General features: G+C 37.4%; 1 protein-coding gene across 1 annotated transcript in view; it reads right to left on the bottom strand.

Annotated features, from left to right (window-relative positions):
• Positions 1-273: 273 nt before the first annotated feature.
• The window catches only part of ASCC3 (activating signal cointegrator 1 complex subunit 3), a gene marked incomplete at its 5' end in the record, with an annotated part of 257934 nt that continues 241848 nt past the window's right edge, over positions 274-16359 (bottom strand). The window contains 5 exons of the mRNA XM_084227788.1: positions 274-427; positions 522-697; positions 2609-2818; positions 5862-6009; positions 7693-7844. Coding sequence (XP_084083914.1) covers positions 280-427; positions 522-697; positions 2609-2818; positions 5862-6009; positions 7693-7844 — 834 coding nt within the window. The 3' untranslated portion in view covers positions 274-279. The remainder of the gene's footprint in view (positions 428-521; positions 698-2608; positions 2819-5861; positions 6010-7692; positions 7845-16359) is intronic.

Here is a 16359-nt window from a genome sequence, read left to right as displayed (position 1 = left end):
TTTTATTGATAATTCCTATATATCATCTTGAATTACACGAATTAGCTGACTCTCCTATATGCTTAATTATTATCAAGAAACCCTTGAAGATAATATTATAAAAGGCAACATTTGTCAAAAGCCTCTGCAGCTAACTTGTGTTGGTGGAATCAATCTTCTGAGTGTCTGAAGGGTAGAAGTAGATTTCACCAAGGCAAACACCAAAGTAATAACTTTGTCTAGAAGACTGAACAGCTTCACTGCTTTACCACTTCTTTCAAATGGCTTGTTTGGGTCCGTTTACTTCACTTTTAGGTCAGTCAAGTCATCAGAGAACTCCTCGTTGATCTGTGCAGAAACGCTGGCTGGGGTGACATTGAGATGGATGTCATACTGTTGGTCCAGGCCAAGATAGCAGTCACTCATGAAATACAGTGTGTAGATATACCTAAAATGTAAAATTAGAGCAAAAATGTAAAACCACTTTTTGTTACAGTCATAATAAATTTGTCCAGAACTTTGGTGGTTAAGATTCTGCTTACCTCCCAGGTGCCTCAGGGGTATAAAAAGAGATGGAAACAACATGATGATTCCGAACATATCCTACTCTTTTCAAAGCAATAAGTTCTCTCTTATCCACTTCTCCTAAGATCAAAAACCATCCTTCATCTTTAAACTTGGGAAATCGAGGGGCAACTGCATGGCTGTCCTGCTTTCCCTGCAAAGCAGAAAAAAACCATGATGTATCATTCATTATAAGTGCCTACATTTTCTACACCCACTTGGTTCTAGCTAAAAGACTATGTCATACTTGAAAGCAATAAATTTCATGACTCAGTATAGCTAACTAGGATGATTTTAATCACAGTTTAGTTTAGTTTCTTTGATATTCTCTCACTTTCCTCAAGGTCCACAAAGCACATCACAGATACTACTTTGTGGTTACAACCATCAGAATATTATGTAGAGTTAGAACAGAAAGACCTGAATCTTGACATCAAATCAGTAAATCCTCATATCAATCTGATAAGCGATATTGATATTCCATTTGCAGGTGAAAACATGAGATAAACCAGGCTAACCAAATCTTCCAGAGCATTATTGACAAGAAAGAAACATTATGGGGGAACATGGCAATCATAATTAGACTCTCTACCTCAAGAGAGTAAGTACTATATCATATAAACACCTTCCCTCCATCCAAGAACAAAACTCACATGTATTCTAATATGGTAATATTAAAAGTCCTTTCTCAGAGGCACAGGAAATTGTGAGACAAGCAATTTATAAAAGACATTAATCACCACAATCCAAGATTAGATATCACCATAATGACAGCACTTGAAGTCTTTATTTTAGATTCATTTTGTAAAATACAAGATTATTCCAGTGATTCTTTAAGACAATGACTTTATGGCATAAAGTGTATTTATAATGACATGTACCAATAATTACATGCTCTTAATCAGATTCGATTCAGTATTCTATTGAGAGATATTTCACTTAAGGCATTTTAAAAGAGAGGTCAGGGATTAATGTATTTTTGTAGCATTTAGAAACACAATTTAGAGTTTTTCTAGTATTGTTAAATCTAATGCTTAAGTAGTAAGGTAAAAATCTTATTATCCCCCCATAATTTTATCTGTATGATTATTATTTTTTTTGGTAAGTTGATATATATGAAGTCATCTAAAAATGTCCACAGTAAATTTTATAAAATGCTAGTGCTTTTTAGAATGATGTGGGACTTGAAGGCACAGTACTGACAAGACAGTTTAACAACAGAAAGTTAAAGACTATTTTGCGTGTGAAAATAGAGGGGAAAGGACAACTCACTCCTGATGGCTTACTCCAGGCCTGGGAAAGCCCCTGACTCCTTCAGTCTAAAGAGAAGACAAATTCTCTCTTATTCAGTCATTACTGTACTAAAACCTATCTGCCCACATGGTGTGTACTAATATTCTTAGAGGGCTAAATAATTAATTTTGATGTAATGGGCAATAGAAAAGGGCACAGTCATTTACAATAAAAATATTATAAATGTTTGACCTGTATGAACATTGCCAAAGCTCTCTCATATGTGTTATAAAGAAGTTCATCAAGGAGGCAGGCAAACGAGGCAACCGAGGTGTAGAAAAGCTTAGTCTTATTCAAATTCATAGAGCTTTCCTTCATCTACACCTGCCCCAATGTGCTCTTGAACCCAAAAGTACCTCTGGGGCAGTGCTCTTCAAACTTTAATAACCTTAAAAATCATTTGGGGATGATGCATAGAAGCATAGATTTTGAGGTCCCACCCTGAGATTCTGATGCAGTCACTCTGAAGTAGGACCAAGGAAATTTGCACTCTTCTAGGCACCCCAGGAAATTCTGCTGGACCAAGCCTATAGACCATACTTGGGTACAGTACTCTAGGCAGCTCATTATATAAGGTGAATATTCTGGAGTTGAAAAATGGCACATGAGGAAAAATGACTAATTTCAGAAGACTGACACTTGCTGCTTAAGGCCAGTTGAGAAAGTAGGATTCATGAATGACACGGGCACATTAGTAATATGAAAGTTATGTGTGGTGGTGCACGTTGGCATCTGGTGTGAAGCATTTGAGAATGGAAACCAAACATTATACCTTTTGGAACCCAGTGTGGACTCTCTGCAAGTGGACTTGAAGCACATACTCTTGATCAGCATGCAATTTGATCCATCTGTTGTCATTTCGTTTGTCTGAAGTCATAGTTGTGATAGACAGTTCGTTATGTCCTTCAACTGAGTCATCCCACCAGCCTTTAACACTCAAGCCAACATTTATCACAGGCAAGTGAGATATGAAATTCCATGCCTGAACAAAGTAAGAAAAGATAGTAAAGGAATGGCTACTGTGAAATGTAGTCATCAAATAAAAGACAGTGTGCTTTTGAAACAGTCAACCTCTGATCTGAAACCAATTCCGGATTCAATGCGGCTCTAAGGCAAACTACATAGAAATCCTGTGCATCATTTCCCCAGCTTCCCACAATAGCAGCATTTTCAAAACTAAATGACCATATTAATACTAGGATATTGATACCACGGTTGTTCCTCACAGACTTCCCCAGATTTTCTTCTCATCATTTGTGTGTGGGTCAAAAGAATATTCTTTTAATCTCTGTTGTGTAAATCCTTCGAAAAGCAACTCGAAAATAATTAATACATTTGTTAATGTGTGGCCACTTTATTGTGATTCTTTTCTAGATATTGAGTGGGTATTGACTATCCTAACAAATAATAAAAATGTTTGTTGTTGAACTGAAGCCTCTATATGTGTCCTCAGGTGACAAATATCACTTGGGGGATAAAAAGGCAACTTGAAAAAAATGTCATGCAATTGATGTCAGTCAGCCAGTCAGCAGCATCACCCATTGACCACAATGTACAAAATTTTTTGGTTCATATTCTCAATTTATTCCAAAAGGAAAACTTTTCTAGACGTCTGTATATTTTCAGGAACCTTGTAAGTCTAGGGTGCCTATAAGAAAATATGCATTTTTGGTATTACCATATTGAGAATATTATTTAAAGCGACATATATTAAAGGGATAGACGTTAGCAGTCAAGAAAACTTTTTACTATGTTGGCTGTCTTATCAGTTGTTAACCTTCTAAGTTAGTTTTTTAAAATATGTGAATACTTTGACTTTCCTTTGATTTCATTAATATATACTATAGATTTCCGTATCGACTTTGATTTTTTGTTTGGTAAGACTTTAGTGCTGCTGATTATACTTAATTGAAATGAAGTAGCCCTAATGAATCAAACTACCCTTTAGGAATTCAAAAAATGTAAATCCAATGCAAATTTTCAATCTATCTCCAATGCTATAACTTGTCTTGTGAATTGTAAATGATGTCTGGAATAGATCTTGACACAGTTAAGTTAAAGAATGTTCTACATCATACTTAAAGCTAACAAATGATGGTCTATCTCTTTCTAGAACCATGAGTCACATAGTATAGAAGCTATGCCATTTGATGTTCTTCTAAGACTGGCCAGAGTGGAAGGAAAAGTGATCCAGGAGACATTAAATACACAATTTCTAGAAAATGACTAGCTATATGAGATAACACATGTAACATTTACCACATGAAGCAAGACTTCATATACTTCTTTACATATACTATCGAATTAGTTGCCAGTGTTTGCAGTTAGAAAACAACTTGGGATTGTACTTTACAAAACCCTCCAAAGTCAGACCTGACTTTTATATATTTGTAATGTATGTAGTTCTTAATATTATTGTTACTTTTCAATTCTCAATGTACATTTGTCGCGTATGTATATGTGTGTGTGTACGTGTGTATATATGTATACATACACGTATATAAAATGAGCTATTTTATAAGAAATTGCTAAGACATTTCAATACCAGCCAAACATATTTATCTGAGGATTAATCTTCATCTATTGAATCAGGCAAGAGCACTGCTATGCATACAATTATTTAATTAGCAACCAAATCCTCTGCCAGTCAGCAGCCGTTCCAGGCATACTGATGGGGTAGGAGATGCAAATCTCACAGTCGTACTGCTTTTTCTCATTACTACTGCAATTAGCACTTAAATTGATGCTTTAAACATACTAATTTCTGGAATAATTCAGGATTTGTATGTTACCTGGGATCGCCTCACTGCAGAGCCGACACCAGATTGCTCTGCAAATTGAAGCACTTTTGAGCCAAATAACCATCATCATATCAGACTGAGCCAATTTGCATTTGGTTTTAAAGATAACAGAATGGCAATTTATGCAAATAAATTAAGTAAGTTTACTTCTGATTTCTCCCTGAACTAATTAAAACAATGTTCTAATTTTTTATCACATCTAAAACTTGGCTTGAAATCAATGTCTGTTATATTTGAAATCTGTTGTTGCTAACAGAGACCTTGTTTTGATCTAAATATATTGTTTTTATTCATAATTTTGATGGTAATTTAGTTAGAAAGGTAGGCACTTACTATGAATATTTAGATAGTTTTTGGTGCCAATTTTGGGTTCAACAGAAATTGAACAATCAGAATTTACTATCTGTCATAGTTTTCCCAAGTCAAAAATAAGTTTTACTGGGAAAAATGACATGGATTAGAAGTTTCTTTATTTTAATATTTGTATGTATAAGTTAATATATGTTAACTATATTATAAATCATGAACATTTACTTTGGCAAATTTGAGGTAAAATTGCTTAAGATTTAAAAATCTAAATATTTCAAATATTTCTGACATTGTTCATTTATATTTTTTTGGTCTTTCCAAAGATGGTTTGGAGAGACAACCTATTTTGTCTTTCATGGAATAGATTTTGCCTTCTGTCTAAGTTATCTGGTATACAAATGAACTTAGTTGAAGGAATATTTTAGAATCTAGGAAATATAAAGTGATTAAAATGAGGGTCATAAAAAAGTAAATGAGGGAATTCCATGAAATAAAATCAAGCATTAAAAAGAGAAACCTATCCTGAAGAAAGGGATCAGAAGGACTCATTGGTAACACAACCTCAGTGCTGGACACACTATGGTATGCTTCACTCACCAGCTGAACTGTATTATACTGAAACAACTTTTATTAAATCACTAATTATTATTATAATTTTTAATATCAAGTATTGAGGTCTTACTCTATATCAGGAACTCCATGAAGCAGTTTACATAATAATATTCTGCATGATTTTCACAAGAACTTTATGAGATAGGTATAATGCCTTCAAGTTCTAATTATAGTTGGTAAATGGCAGACAAAATTCAACCCAGTAAGTCTGACTCCAAAACCACTACTTTAACTAAGAAAACTCTTAGTATATCTTCTCAGACAGAGTCAGGGAGTTTTGAAGTGAGGAAGTGATGGTCCTACCTGCTTCATTTTTGTGGCCGGAAGCTCGTTTCCTATCATGGAGCTGAACACATGCTCCTTCCCTCCACAGGCGTGGATCAGCTCAGGAAGGCATTCCATGCAGCTGTGGGCCCCAGCACGTGGGCCCTTTAGACCTGGGTTCCATTTCCTAGGAAATGATATTAACAACCACTACATAATTCTTTCATAACACCAGTGAGATTGTTCTGATAATGATGATTTATAGAATTACAACAGTTTTTTAAGATTTAGACTACAATAATAACTTTTTAAAGGCACTATTGTTAAGTTTCAAAATCAGTCTGCATTTTCTGAGCTATCAGAAAATGTCATGTCATCACTATCATGTGTCATGATAGTGTCATGTCATCACTATTATGACATAAAATAAATCATATGTGAGCTCAGTAAATATTTTGGGTTCACACACAGGGGTACCTTTTTATAGGAAGGTGTTAATGTATGTTAATGCTTCCATATGGATAAAATATAAACCGGAGCCCTGATGCAGGCAAATATCTCTAAATAATTACTTGAAAATAGTTTTTGTTGTTAAATTGTTGGGAACATACAATTAAAAGTACATTTTGGGACTCTGAGATTTATAGCATTAGAGTGCCAGATCCCCAGGAACACAGTCCATCTGAATCTTACTTTCTTTTTCCTGTTTATACAGCAAGAGGGAGGAATATAAATATATTTATATTTATATACTTGAATTATACTAACATAGCAGTTTTCAATGTGACAGCAAAAAATTGGATCAAATCTCCTAGGTCCCAAGCAGCTTCTGTAACAGAACTGCCTGCATTACTGCTGAAACCCAACTCCCATGACTTTTAGTACCATATTGGAAGAGCTCCTGAAACTGAGCTGAGACCTATGAGGTATCTAGCTGAGACCTATGAGCTTTTTCTACCCCTGCCACCTGCCTCTGGGGTGGCTTACCGTCTGAATGTGCCTCTTAGTTTCCAGGGACATCCCAAGGTGGGGACTCAAGCACTATGGAAACAACTACTTTGGCACCCATACACTTGAGTCAACCTGAGGGACTTTCCTGAGGAGATCCATGTGTATCTGAGGATCTGGTCAGAAACTGCCTAGATGCCTCCAAGGAGTGCGACTCCTGGTCCAGCTGACAAGAGGCACAGGGTGCCTGGGGCAAGCTGCCGTCAGAGTATTTGCTTTTCTACATGCTTGTGAATCATATTTTGGCTAGAAAGTGTCTATCAACTGGTGTGAAACACTGGTGTGAAAGAAATATTTTCATTTAAACACTGCCAACCTTGCTTGTGAAGTGTACTGTTCTTTTCTTTGCTAAAATATTTGTAGACATGTACATAGGATCTAAGGGTTAAATAATTTGAGCACAAGCTATATTTTTGTGTCCAAAACTCCCCAGTTTTGGACATTCTTCAGATGCCTAATTTGCTTCTGACAATAGTTTTCAGATCACTCAAATCTATTTGGCAATAACAGAAACTGGTAACTTATTTTGCTTTATATCACAAAGCACTTTAATAACATCTTTTCATATGAAAGCTGACATTGTAAAGGAAGGAACACAGCTAACGTAGAAGTGTGCCACTGTTGCAAATAGAAAACAATTTAATAGAAAGTTAAAATGAATAGTGGTTCGGCTTAGGATGGATGATCAAATTCCAAGTGAGAATATCCTATCAGCAGGCCATCTCCCCCTCTGGGAAACCAGGGCATTTCACCGTAAAGAATCAATATTCTAGGCACAGCAGGAGATTCCAGTGACCACACATGTAAAGAAAATGCTTTTGTGAAATTAAAAAAAAATTACATTGAAATTTAAAACAATTACCTGAAAATGTGAAGGTGATGGTGTTCTATGTTTGGTACTGTGAGAAGAGAAGAGTCTTTTAACCACCGGCCCTGGATCACCATCTGAACTAGATTGGTGATATTCAGGGCAGTCACCAGCCAGCCCTGGTTTGCAGCCACATCCAGCATTGCCTAAAGTGGGGAAAATGCACTTGTGACCAGAATGCCATGACACCTGCCCGCTCCACCGGGGATCTGATGTCAGACTTAACAAAAAACAACCAAGCAAACAAAACACTAAGCACAGACCTGCAAATTAGTATTAATCAAAGTAGAAACCAGAATATAAGCTACAGTTGGATTGAAGGGAACAAATAATTGCTCATAGCATTAGTTCACATTACTTCCTACAAAGTGCCAAATTTTTAGCTATGCAAGATAGCCAGATAATACTGGTCCTCAGTAACAAAGCAAACAGACAAACTCAGTGTACTTTGAGAGGAAATGCCTATATAATTCACTGTATCAGGAGTATTAAGAGCTGCGTTTAAAGAGTAAAGCTCAGGGAGTCTTTACCAAATTTAAAATCAATAATGGTAAGGTGTTTGGAAGTTTCCTTGCCAAAAATTTATTTTACCAAGAGCAGAGTAAAGATAGAGCCTTGATTTTTAATGAACACAAGATACCACATACCCCAAAGGGGACAACTGCCAGAGGTACATGTGGAACAATGGGAAGCTGTTCATATTAGTCTATACATTTAATCTAATGTTTTATGGACAAACAAATGGCTGTGTTTGCTTAAGGCAAAACTAAACAGTGAAATCTTATTTAAACAAAGGAGACGTTTACACAGGCAAAGCTATTTCAATTAAATGAGATTCTGGAGAACGCTGACTTAAAGACACATAAGTTAATATTGTGATCTGAGCCAGCTACTTTATACAATTTTAGGTCCTCTTGTTTTGGGAAATGAAGAGATGAGGGTAAGAGGAATTAGATGTACCTAGTAAATGCTTAAAATCATATTCTAATAGTAAACAATTTATGGACAGTAATATATTTATAAAATTTTATAAGTAAATTGTTAGAAACAATTTTTAAAAGGGGTATTTTATGTTGATAACATTACATTAATGCACTGGATTATTTAGTACTATAGTGGTGACACATTTTTACTTCTAAGCTTTCAATTTCTTATTCTGTATTCTCTAATTTATTAAAAGTAAAAGAATTAAAGTCTGGCTAACCCTATTTGTAGTCTATTTATAGATATTAGAGAAAAGGACCCAGTGTTGCTGGATATGGTGATTAATATGATGGGAGGGTGGAACTGGCCTTTAGCACCCTGGAGGCTACTAAATATGCATCATAAAACCTGCATGTTGGTGTCACACATTTATATGTATATATATGGGTATGTGAGCACATCAGTGTGCATACACGACATGTTTATAAACTAGTCAAAATTCACTTTTATTCTTCCCTTTTCTCTGCAGAGCTGATTCAAACACTTTGCCTTTCTTTCAAGTATGAGACAAGTAGGTTTATGAAGAACACTATTCAGGCCGAAAAAAAATTGTTAGTTCATAAGTCACTAGTCTTGCATTCTGTAAAGGAATAGAAAAGGAAAAAAATGAATAACTATACTTAATACAGTATCATGATGCTGTCAGAAGTTGTAATGTGGAGTAACTATGGTGACTTTACTTGTGATTTTATATTATAACCTAACTGGAAATAAATTCCAGACCAAAAATTGAACTAGAAAAGTTGGATGGATGGCCCATCTGTTTTTAACTTTGAAGTTTTCATGAAGAAGTTGAAAGATTTCATAAAATTTATGAGTTCCCTATAATTTTTCATTGTATGATCCAGATGTGAAAATGTAAAAAAAAATCATGCAAAGTGGTGGCTTACATGAAGTAGATGAAAAGCCGTATCATGAATTGAAAACTATTATTTATTTTGTTTTTATTTAGAGAAAAGGCAGCCTGGAGGATGATGAATCTGGGATAAAGGTTTAGTGGATACCCAAATGTGGCAAAACAAATGTTGCAAGTTTCTGCTTAATCATTTCCTAGTTGGTCCTGTTCTCCCTACCCCTCTGCCCCTCCTTCCTGGCTCCCTCCCCACTTCCCCTGGCTTAGTGCAGACTCTTATCAACTCTCACCTGGAATATTATAAAAATCCCTTTATTCTCATTCTCATCCAATTTTTCTTCAATCCATATTTTATATTGTTACCTAAGTAAATTTTTATGGAGACAAAGCTGATCATGACTTTCCTCTGCTTACATTTCTTCAATGGCTTCATACTGTGTAAAAGGACATAATCTAACATTTCTCTGCATGACAGTCAACATCCTAGATCTACCAGGTCCTGGTTTATCACTTTGATCTCTTTCCCTTTGGACTCTCATTGTAGTGATAATACATTACTGCTATGTTCTCATGTTTGTCCCTGTTCTTAATGTTCTCTTTTTACAAGTTTTGCTTCCTATACCTTGTTTACCTGGGAAATTTCTATTCATCCTTCAGTCTAACTCAAAAGCCATTTCTTGGGCCTCTCCTGGTGGTGCAGGTGGTTGAGCGCTGCGCTGTGAAGCTGTCTGCAATCTCTGCAGCGCCGGTTCGATCCCGGTCGGCCAGCAAGGGTCCCAAATGGCACTGCAGACCTCTCCTGTCATGCCCGCTGCTCCCCTCAGCAGTGTATTTCGTCAGTCTGCCTGTTCCGTTCCCCTCTCTGTCTCTGGTGAATTCTCTCACCTTCCCGCACATCTGGCCTGTACCCAGCTCTTATATATATAAATAAATCTTAAAAAAAAAAAAGCCATTTCTTACTGTGAAGTCTCCATGATTCTTCCAGATTCATGTAGGATTGTAGGTACTTCTCTTGTGACACATGCCATCATTATTCTGATGTGATTCTTTGTTTACATATGTGCCCTTTAAACTACAGACTCCTTGAAAGCAAAAATCTGGAAATAGTCTTTGGAACTCTAGCTGTAGCATAGTGTACTCAAGATAGATTCATTTTATGAAAGAATATTGGTAAAAATCCAATTGCAATCATTATAACAATATTCTGCCTAAGTTACTGCATATCTGTCAAAGGCAGTAATACATTGCAGGAAAAAATATGAAGCTTTAGGTCAGATCAACTTAGTTTAAATTCTAACTTTGTCCCACTAAGTGTAAGTGGGGAAATCACTTAACCCTTCTATGCTAGAGATCTCATTTATAAGAGGGGTATTATATTTCCTTATAAGGGCTTAATAGGGTAAAATGAGATAATGTACGGTGTAAGGTATCTAATAAACTGGGACTTCCTTTGGGTCTATTGGTGTTGATTTCTACATGAGTAGTACAGGGTTTTGAGGAGTGGGGCACACAAAGGTGAGAGCAAATACATAGAAGGGGCAGAGCAGAGCATTAGGGGAAGTGTGTAATGCCAGGGAACAAGGCCAAAGATAGTCTCCGCAGCTTAGGCCAAGCTGGAGGGTTTGGGTTTGGTTGTACGTTTCAGTAGGCAAACCCATGCTATTGTTCAGAGGTATAAACCTCAAATGGTTAAAGCCAAGGAAAGGTTTATAGTAAATGGGCTTGAGAGTCTTGGCAGCTTGTACTCACACAACTCCACATGAATGAGGCTAGGATACAATCCCCATGTCTTGCTATTTTTTATAGCAATCTTCTTGTATACAAAGACTAATAGGTATATGCTCATCCCTAGAGAACAGCAGTTTTGGATGTCACAGTCTGTCCCCCAAGTGATCTTAAAGTCCTTAACAGAGATCTCATACTCATGGACAAAAAGTTGTTTTAGTATATTTAAGAGAAATAACTCTGGACACTCTTAGCATTAACATTAGGCAAATATTTAACTTCCCTTTCCCTCTTTTATTCACTTTCTACTTGGTATGTTAGCTACCAGGCAAAGCTGAGATGACCCTAAGTGTAGAGGGAAAATGGATGTGGGCTGACACTGTGCATGAGACTTTCTCCTACTAAATTGTAGTAAGTTTTTATTATCAATTCAGAATTCTTGGTCATTTTGACCCATGATAGAATGGAAATATATTTCTAGCACTGTACTCATTTAAAAATTGTACTACAATTAAGATCGTATCATAATTAATAGAAACTGTGGGGTTGTCATTCATTTCTAGGAGAAAAGATGATGAGTCTGGCTTTGAATACATTTTATTTATTTATTTATTTTAAAAGATTTATTTATTTATTTTTACAAGCACTGGGTACAGTCAGAAGCGCGGGAGGGTGAGAGAATTCACAGAGCCAGAGCAGGGAACAGAACAGGCAGACTGATGTACACAGCTGAGGGGAGCAGCGGGTGGCAGGAGAGATCTGCGGTCCATGTGGACCTTCGCCCAGGGGCCAGGGATCGAACCGGCGCTACAAAGGCTGCGGGCAGCTTCGCAGCCCAGCGCTCAACCGCTGCACCACCAGGGGAGGCCCTGAATACATTTTAACTGAGGTGTTATTATGAAGCCAGGTGAGAAGTCCTGGTCTGAGCTCTGGAAAGGGTGGTTTAGGGTTGTGGACTGAGAAATTCTGGGCCAAAAGGAACAACCAAAATAGTTAAAAAGAGCAACTTTGGAGTAGAAGTGGGGATCGCAGAATAGGGGTTACTGGAGATGAGATCTGGAAAGTCAGTAAAGGAGAAAGGAGTGAGGGCTTCTGAGGTACTCTCAAGGACACTACTGAAATACTGGGGGTAAGAATGCACACAACTTGAAACATTCTCTAATAACTATTTTACAGAAATTGTTGAATTTAAACTCATTTTATAGATGAAGACACTGTGGTTCAGGCAGGTAAAGAAACACACCTATGGCCACAAAGCTCTGGTAAGTGAGTAAAAGCTGTCATCCAAGTTTTGGGGAGCTTGACTCCAGAGTGCTTGCTTCTAACCAGTATGGTGCATTGCCAATACAGCTCAGGATGAGAGAAAGGTGTGGAGTCCCAGTGGGGTCCTGTGTTAGAACAGACAATTCTTTTTTTTTTTTTTTTTTAAGATTTTATCTATCTATCTATCTATCTATCTATCTATCTATCTATCTATCTATCTATCTATCTATCTAGATATCTATCTATCTATCTATCTATTTAACTTATACAAGAACCTGTGTATAGGCCAGAGTATGAGGGTGTGTGTGTGAGAGGATTCACTGGAGACAGAGTGGGGAACAGAACAGGGGGATTGACTGAAATACACTGCTGAGGGGAGCAGCGGGAGAGTCAGGAGAGGTCTGCTGTGCCATGTGGGTTGCTCCCTGGCCAGCGGGGGATCGAACTCCTGCTGCAGTGGCTGCGGACAGCCTCATAGGCTGTGTCCTAACCCTTGCACCACCAGGGAGGGCCAGAATAGACAATTCTATGATGAATGTGGATACTAGATAAAATGGGACATTGAGGAGGTTTCCTGACAAGACAATGTTTAAAGGAAATAGTAGGGGCTCCCCGGTGGCGCAGCAGTTGAGCGCTGGGTTGCGAAGCTGCCCGCAGCCTCTGTAGCCCTGGTTCGATCCGCGCGCAGACCTCTCCTGCCGCCCGCTGCTCCCCTCAGCAGTGTACTTCGGTCCTTCTGCCTGCTCTGCTCCCTGCTCTGGCTCTGGTGAATTTTCTCACCCTCCCGCACTTCTGACTGTGCCCAGTGCGTGTATAAATAAATAAATAAATCTTAAAAAAAAAATAAAGGAAACAGTAAGCTTGGATGAAGTGTAAACAGATGTATGATGCATGAATACTTGATGCTGGTTTGGAGACAGTGTGGTATGACTAGAAAGACATTCAGCTTTAGAGGTTAGAGTCCTGGGCCTTGAGATTAACTGTAAGACCTTAGGCAGATCACTGAGCCACTAGTGTTCATTTTTTCTCATATGAAAAGTCTGAAAAATCAAGAATCGTGATTAGGTGTGTGCTTATCTTCTATAAGCTTTAATTTTTCATCAATAAACTGTAACATACTCATACTATATTGTCATTTGTTTTTACAAAGTGTACTTCCTGATGTCCTACATTATCGTTGAAGTCAGGGGCAGGAAAACCTATGTCAGAAAAGAAGGCAACATTTACTAAGCACAGAATAAACTGCACGAGAGAAGACCCTGGTGGGATCAGAGGAAGACCCTGCTTCTGGGGGTGATACAAGGCCTCAAAGAAAAAGCAGACTTTAGATGGTCACTGAGGAGCTCACACACTCAGACTCACTGGAGAGAAATTGAGGTGAAGAGAATGAAAATTGGTAGCACTCACATCACCGCTGTAAGGTGCAGGTGAGGTCACCTGCTAATAGAAGGGATTGTAAAGGAGCAAGAAAAGTTTGGAGTAACTACTGGGGGAGAATTGATAGTATTGGGGATGAATAAAAGATACAGCAGCAATGAGTTTCAACTGCATGACTCTGAGACAATGATAAAAATTACTAGAAAGAATTAGAATGGTAGAAATAATTAATGATGTTTTGTGATTGTTTCTAGCAATATTGAGTATGATTAATTTGGGTGAGAAAGCAGGTAACTGAAATGATGATGATCACTCAGGGAAGTCAGAGGTTTTAAGTTACTAGTGACAGCAAGTGTGTGTTGAAACAGACACTTGCTTAGGATGGCAAGTGAAGTCACAGGGGACTGAGGTCTGAAGTGATGGATCAGGAAGGAGGTAAGATATTCTAGGTCTAATGAGTAACAGATGTCTACTCAAGCTGAGTGCTAAAGATGCTGCAGTTAGACAGCAGACTCAGAGAAGGTGATGTCATGAAGATGGTAGCTAAGGTTTGGATATAGGAATTATCAGAGCAGAGGAGTTTGGAATACATGTGATTATGATATTGAAAAGGTCATCTGTTGAGGCCACAAAGATGAGAGCAAGAGCTGGATGCAGCTGAAGACTAAGAACTGGTGTTTGCGGAAGGTGGAGAAGAGATGTCAAGTTTGGAACACAGTTTAAGAAGAAATCTTACAGACATTAAATGTAAAATGGACAAAAGCAGCTCCTTCCACATCTGAGAAGGAAGATGTGGTTGAGCGACTAGAAAACGCTGACTTTAATTACTGGGGAAAGGAGAATTACCAGCTCAGGAACTTCAAAGGGAATGTAGAAATGGGGTGTTGCATGTGTTTGCCTATGTCTGACTGGGAGAGAAAAAGAGGGAAATAAAGGAAGAAGAGGGAAGAGGACGAGGTAAATCCTTAAACACTACCAAACAAGAGAGATATATACTGTACACATCGCAGATCTCATTCTAACATTCTCATATGGGAAACTCAAGACTTCTGAACTACTTTGCTTTATGCAAAGGTAAAACAACAACCACCATAACAACTACGATCATAAAAACAGCCCCGTCTCTCAACCCACAAAATAAAAAGAATTAGCTTTAGAAAATGGATACTCTCTGTAAAGAAATTTTTAGGCTGTAAGAGTTCTGAGACTAAAAGCACGCTTTATGACTTGACTACACCTAACCTCCTCAACATTTATTGTGAATCAATTTCAAGAAATCCCTAAGCATATATCAGGGTTGATCTTGGCTTTTACATGCAATCACGTCTTAATAATGTTGTTGCTATTTCTGCAAAGGGCAAATTTATCCAAATCTACAGATTATTTCTGCTACTGTAGGTAGTCTTAAAAATGCAAGCTTGACAACATGTCTCTAAATCAAATAAAGTAAATTTCATTTAATTATTGCGAAAGGTTCCAAGCAGTGAATTATATAAAGTCAAACTGTATAAATAGTGTGCATAATGTGATGTTATAAACATACCCGTACAGGAGTGCACAAACTATAAAACTCTTTTGTAAGTAGCTCTCATTCAATCTTTGGCAATACCAAATGTGAGGCAGCCAGTACGACCACCTTTTCATAGACGGAGAACATGAAGCTCACAGGACTAACAATACTACATTGTAATCACAATGGTAAAAAGTGATGAAGTCAGTACTTGATTTTGGTTTTCCACATTCATATCTGTGCTCATTACACTATATTCTATTATCTCAAAGTTACACACACACACACACACACACACACACACATCTTGTTTGAAGAAGGATTTAAAGGGCTTTACATCTCTTCTTTTCCCTTTACATAATAGAGCAATACAAACTCCTGACAAAATTGGTTTTATTTTACTGATTTTTGTGTCTGAATAAATGCTGCCAATCTAACTTTGGAAAACCTAAAATTTAAAAGTAATTTTAATCTACCATTTCATTATAATTGTATCTTAATATTGGATATATAGGCATTCCATAACTTTTAAAGCACAAACAAAATCTGGATTTCAATAATCCAAGGGTAAAATAGAAACTCTGAGTGCTGTGACTAAGTAAAAATGTCACTGCAAGGAAACAGAATCACTGACTGAGGTCTGTCTGTAGCTACATCAAAATGTAGTTCTGATAAGGATAAAGAAAACCTTTGTCATTGTACATCAAGAGGTATATTAAAAAGTGGGTAAGACATAGCTCTAAGGCACACTACTAAAATTTTTGAACTTCAGTTGTAAAGTCTGTGAATTTAGTTCTCAGTGTCTTCCAGACTCTGCCTGTAGGTGCCAATGGGAGCGGCACAGCTGATGCCCCATACCTGCTATCCTCAGCCCCTCCTCGCCACCCCAGCATTCCGATGACTTGCACCTTCTTTTCTTCCTTTACTCCCTTCCCACATGTAATACTCA

The sequence above is a fragment of the Talpa europaea genome (genome assembly GCF_964194135.1).
Source record: "Talpa europaea genome assembly, chromosome: 2".
NCBI lineage: Eukaryota > Metazoa > Chordata > Mammalia > Eulipotyphla > Talpidae > Talpa > Talpa europaea.
This window is presented reverse-complemented; position numbering and strand designations above follow the sequence as displayed.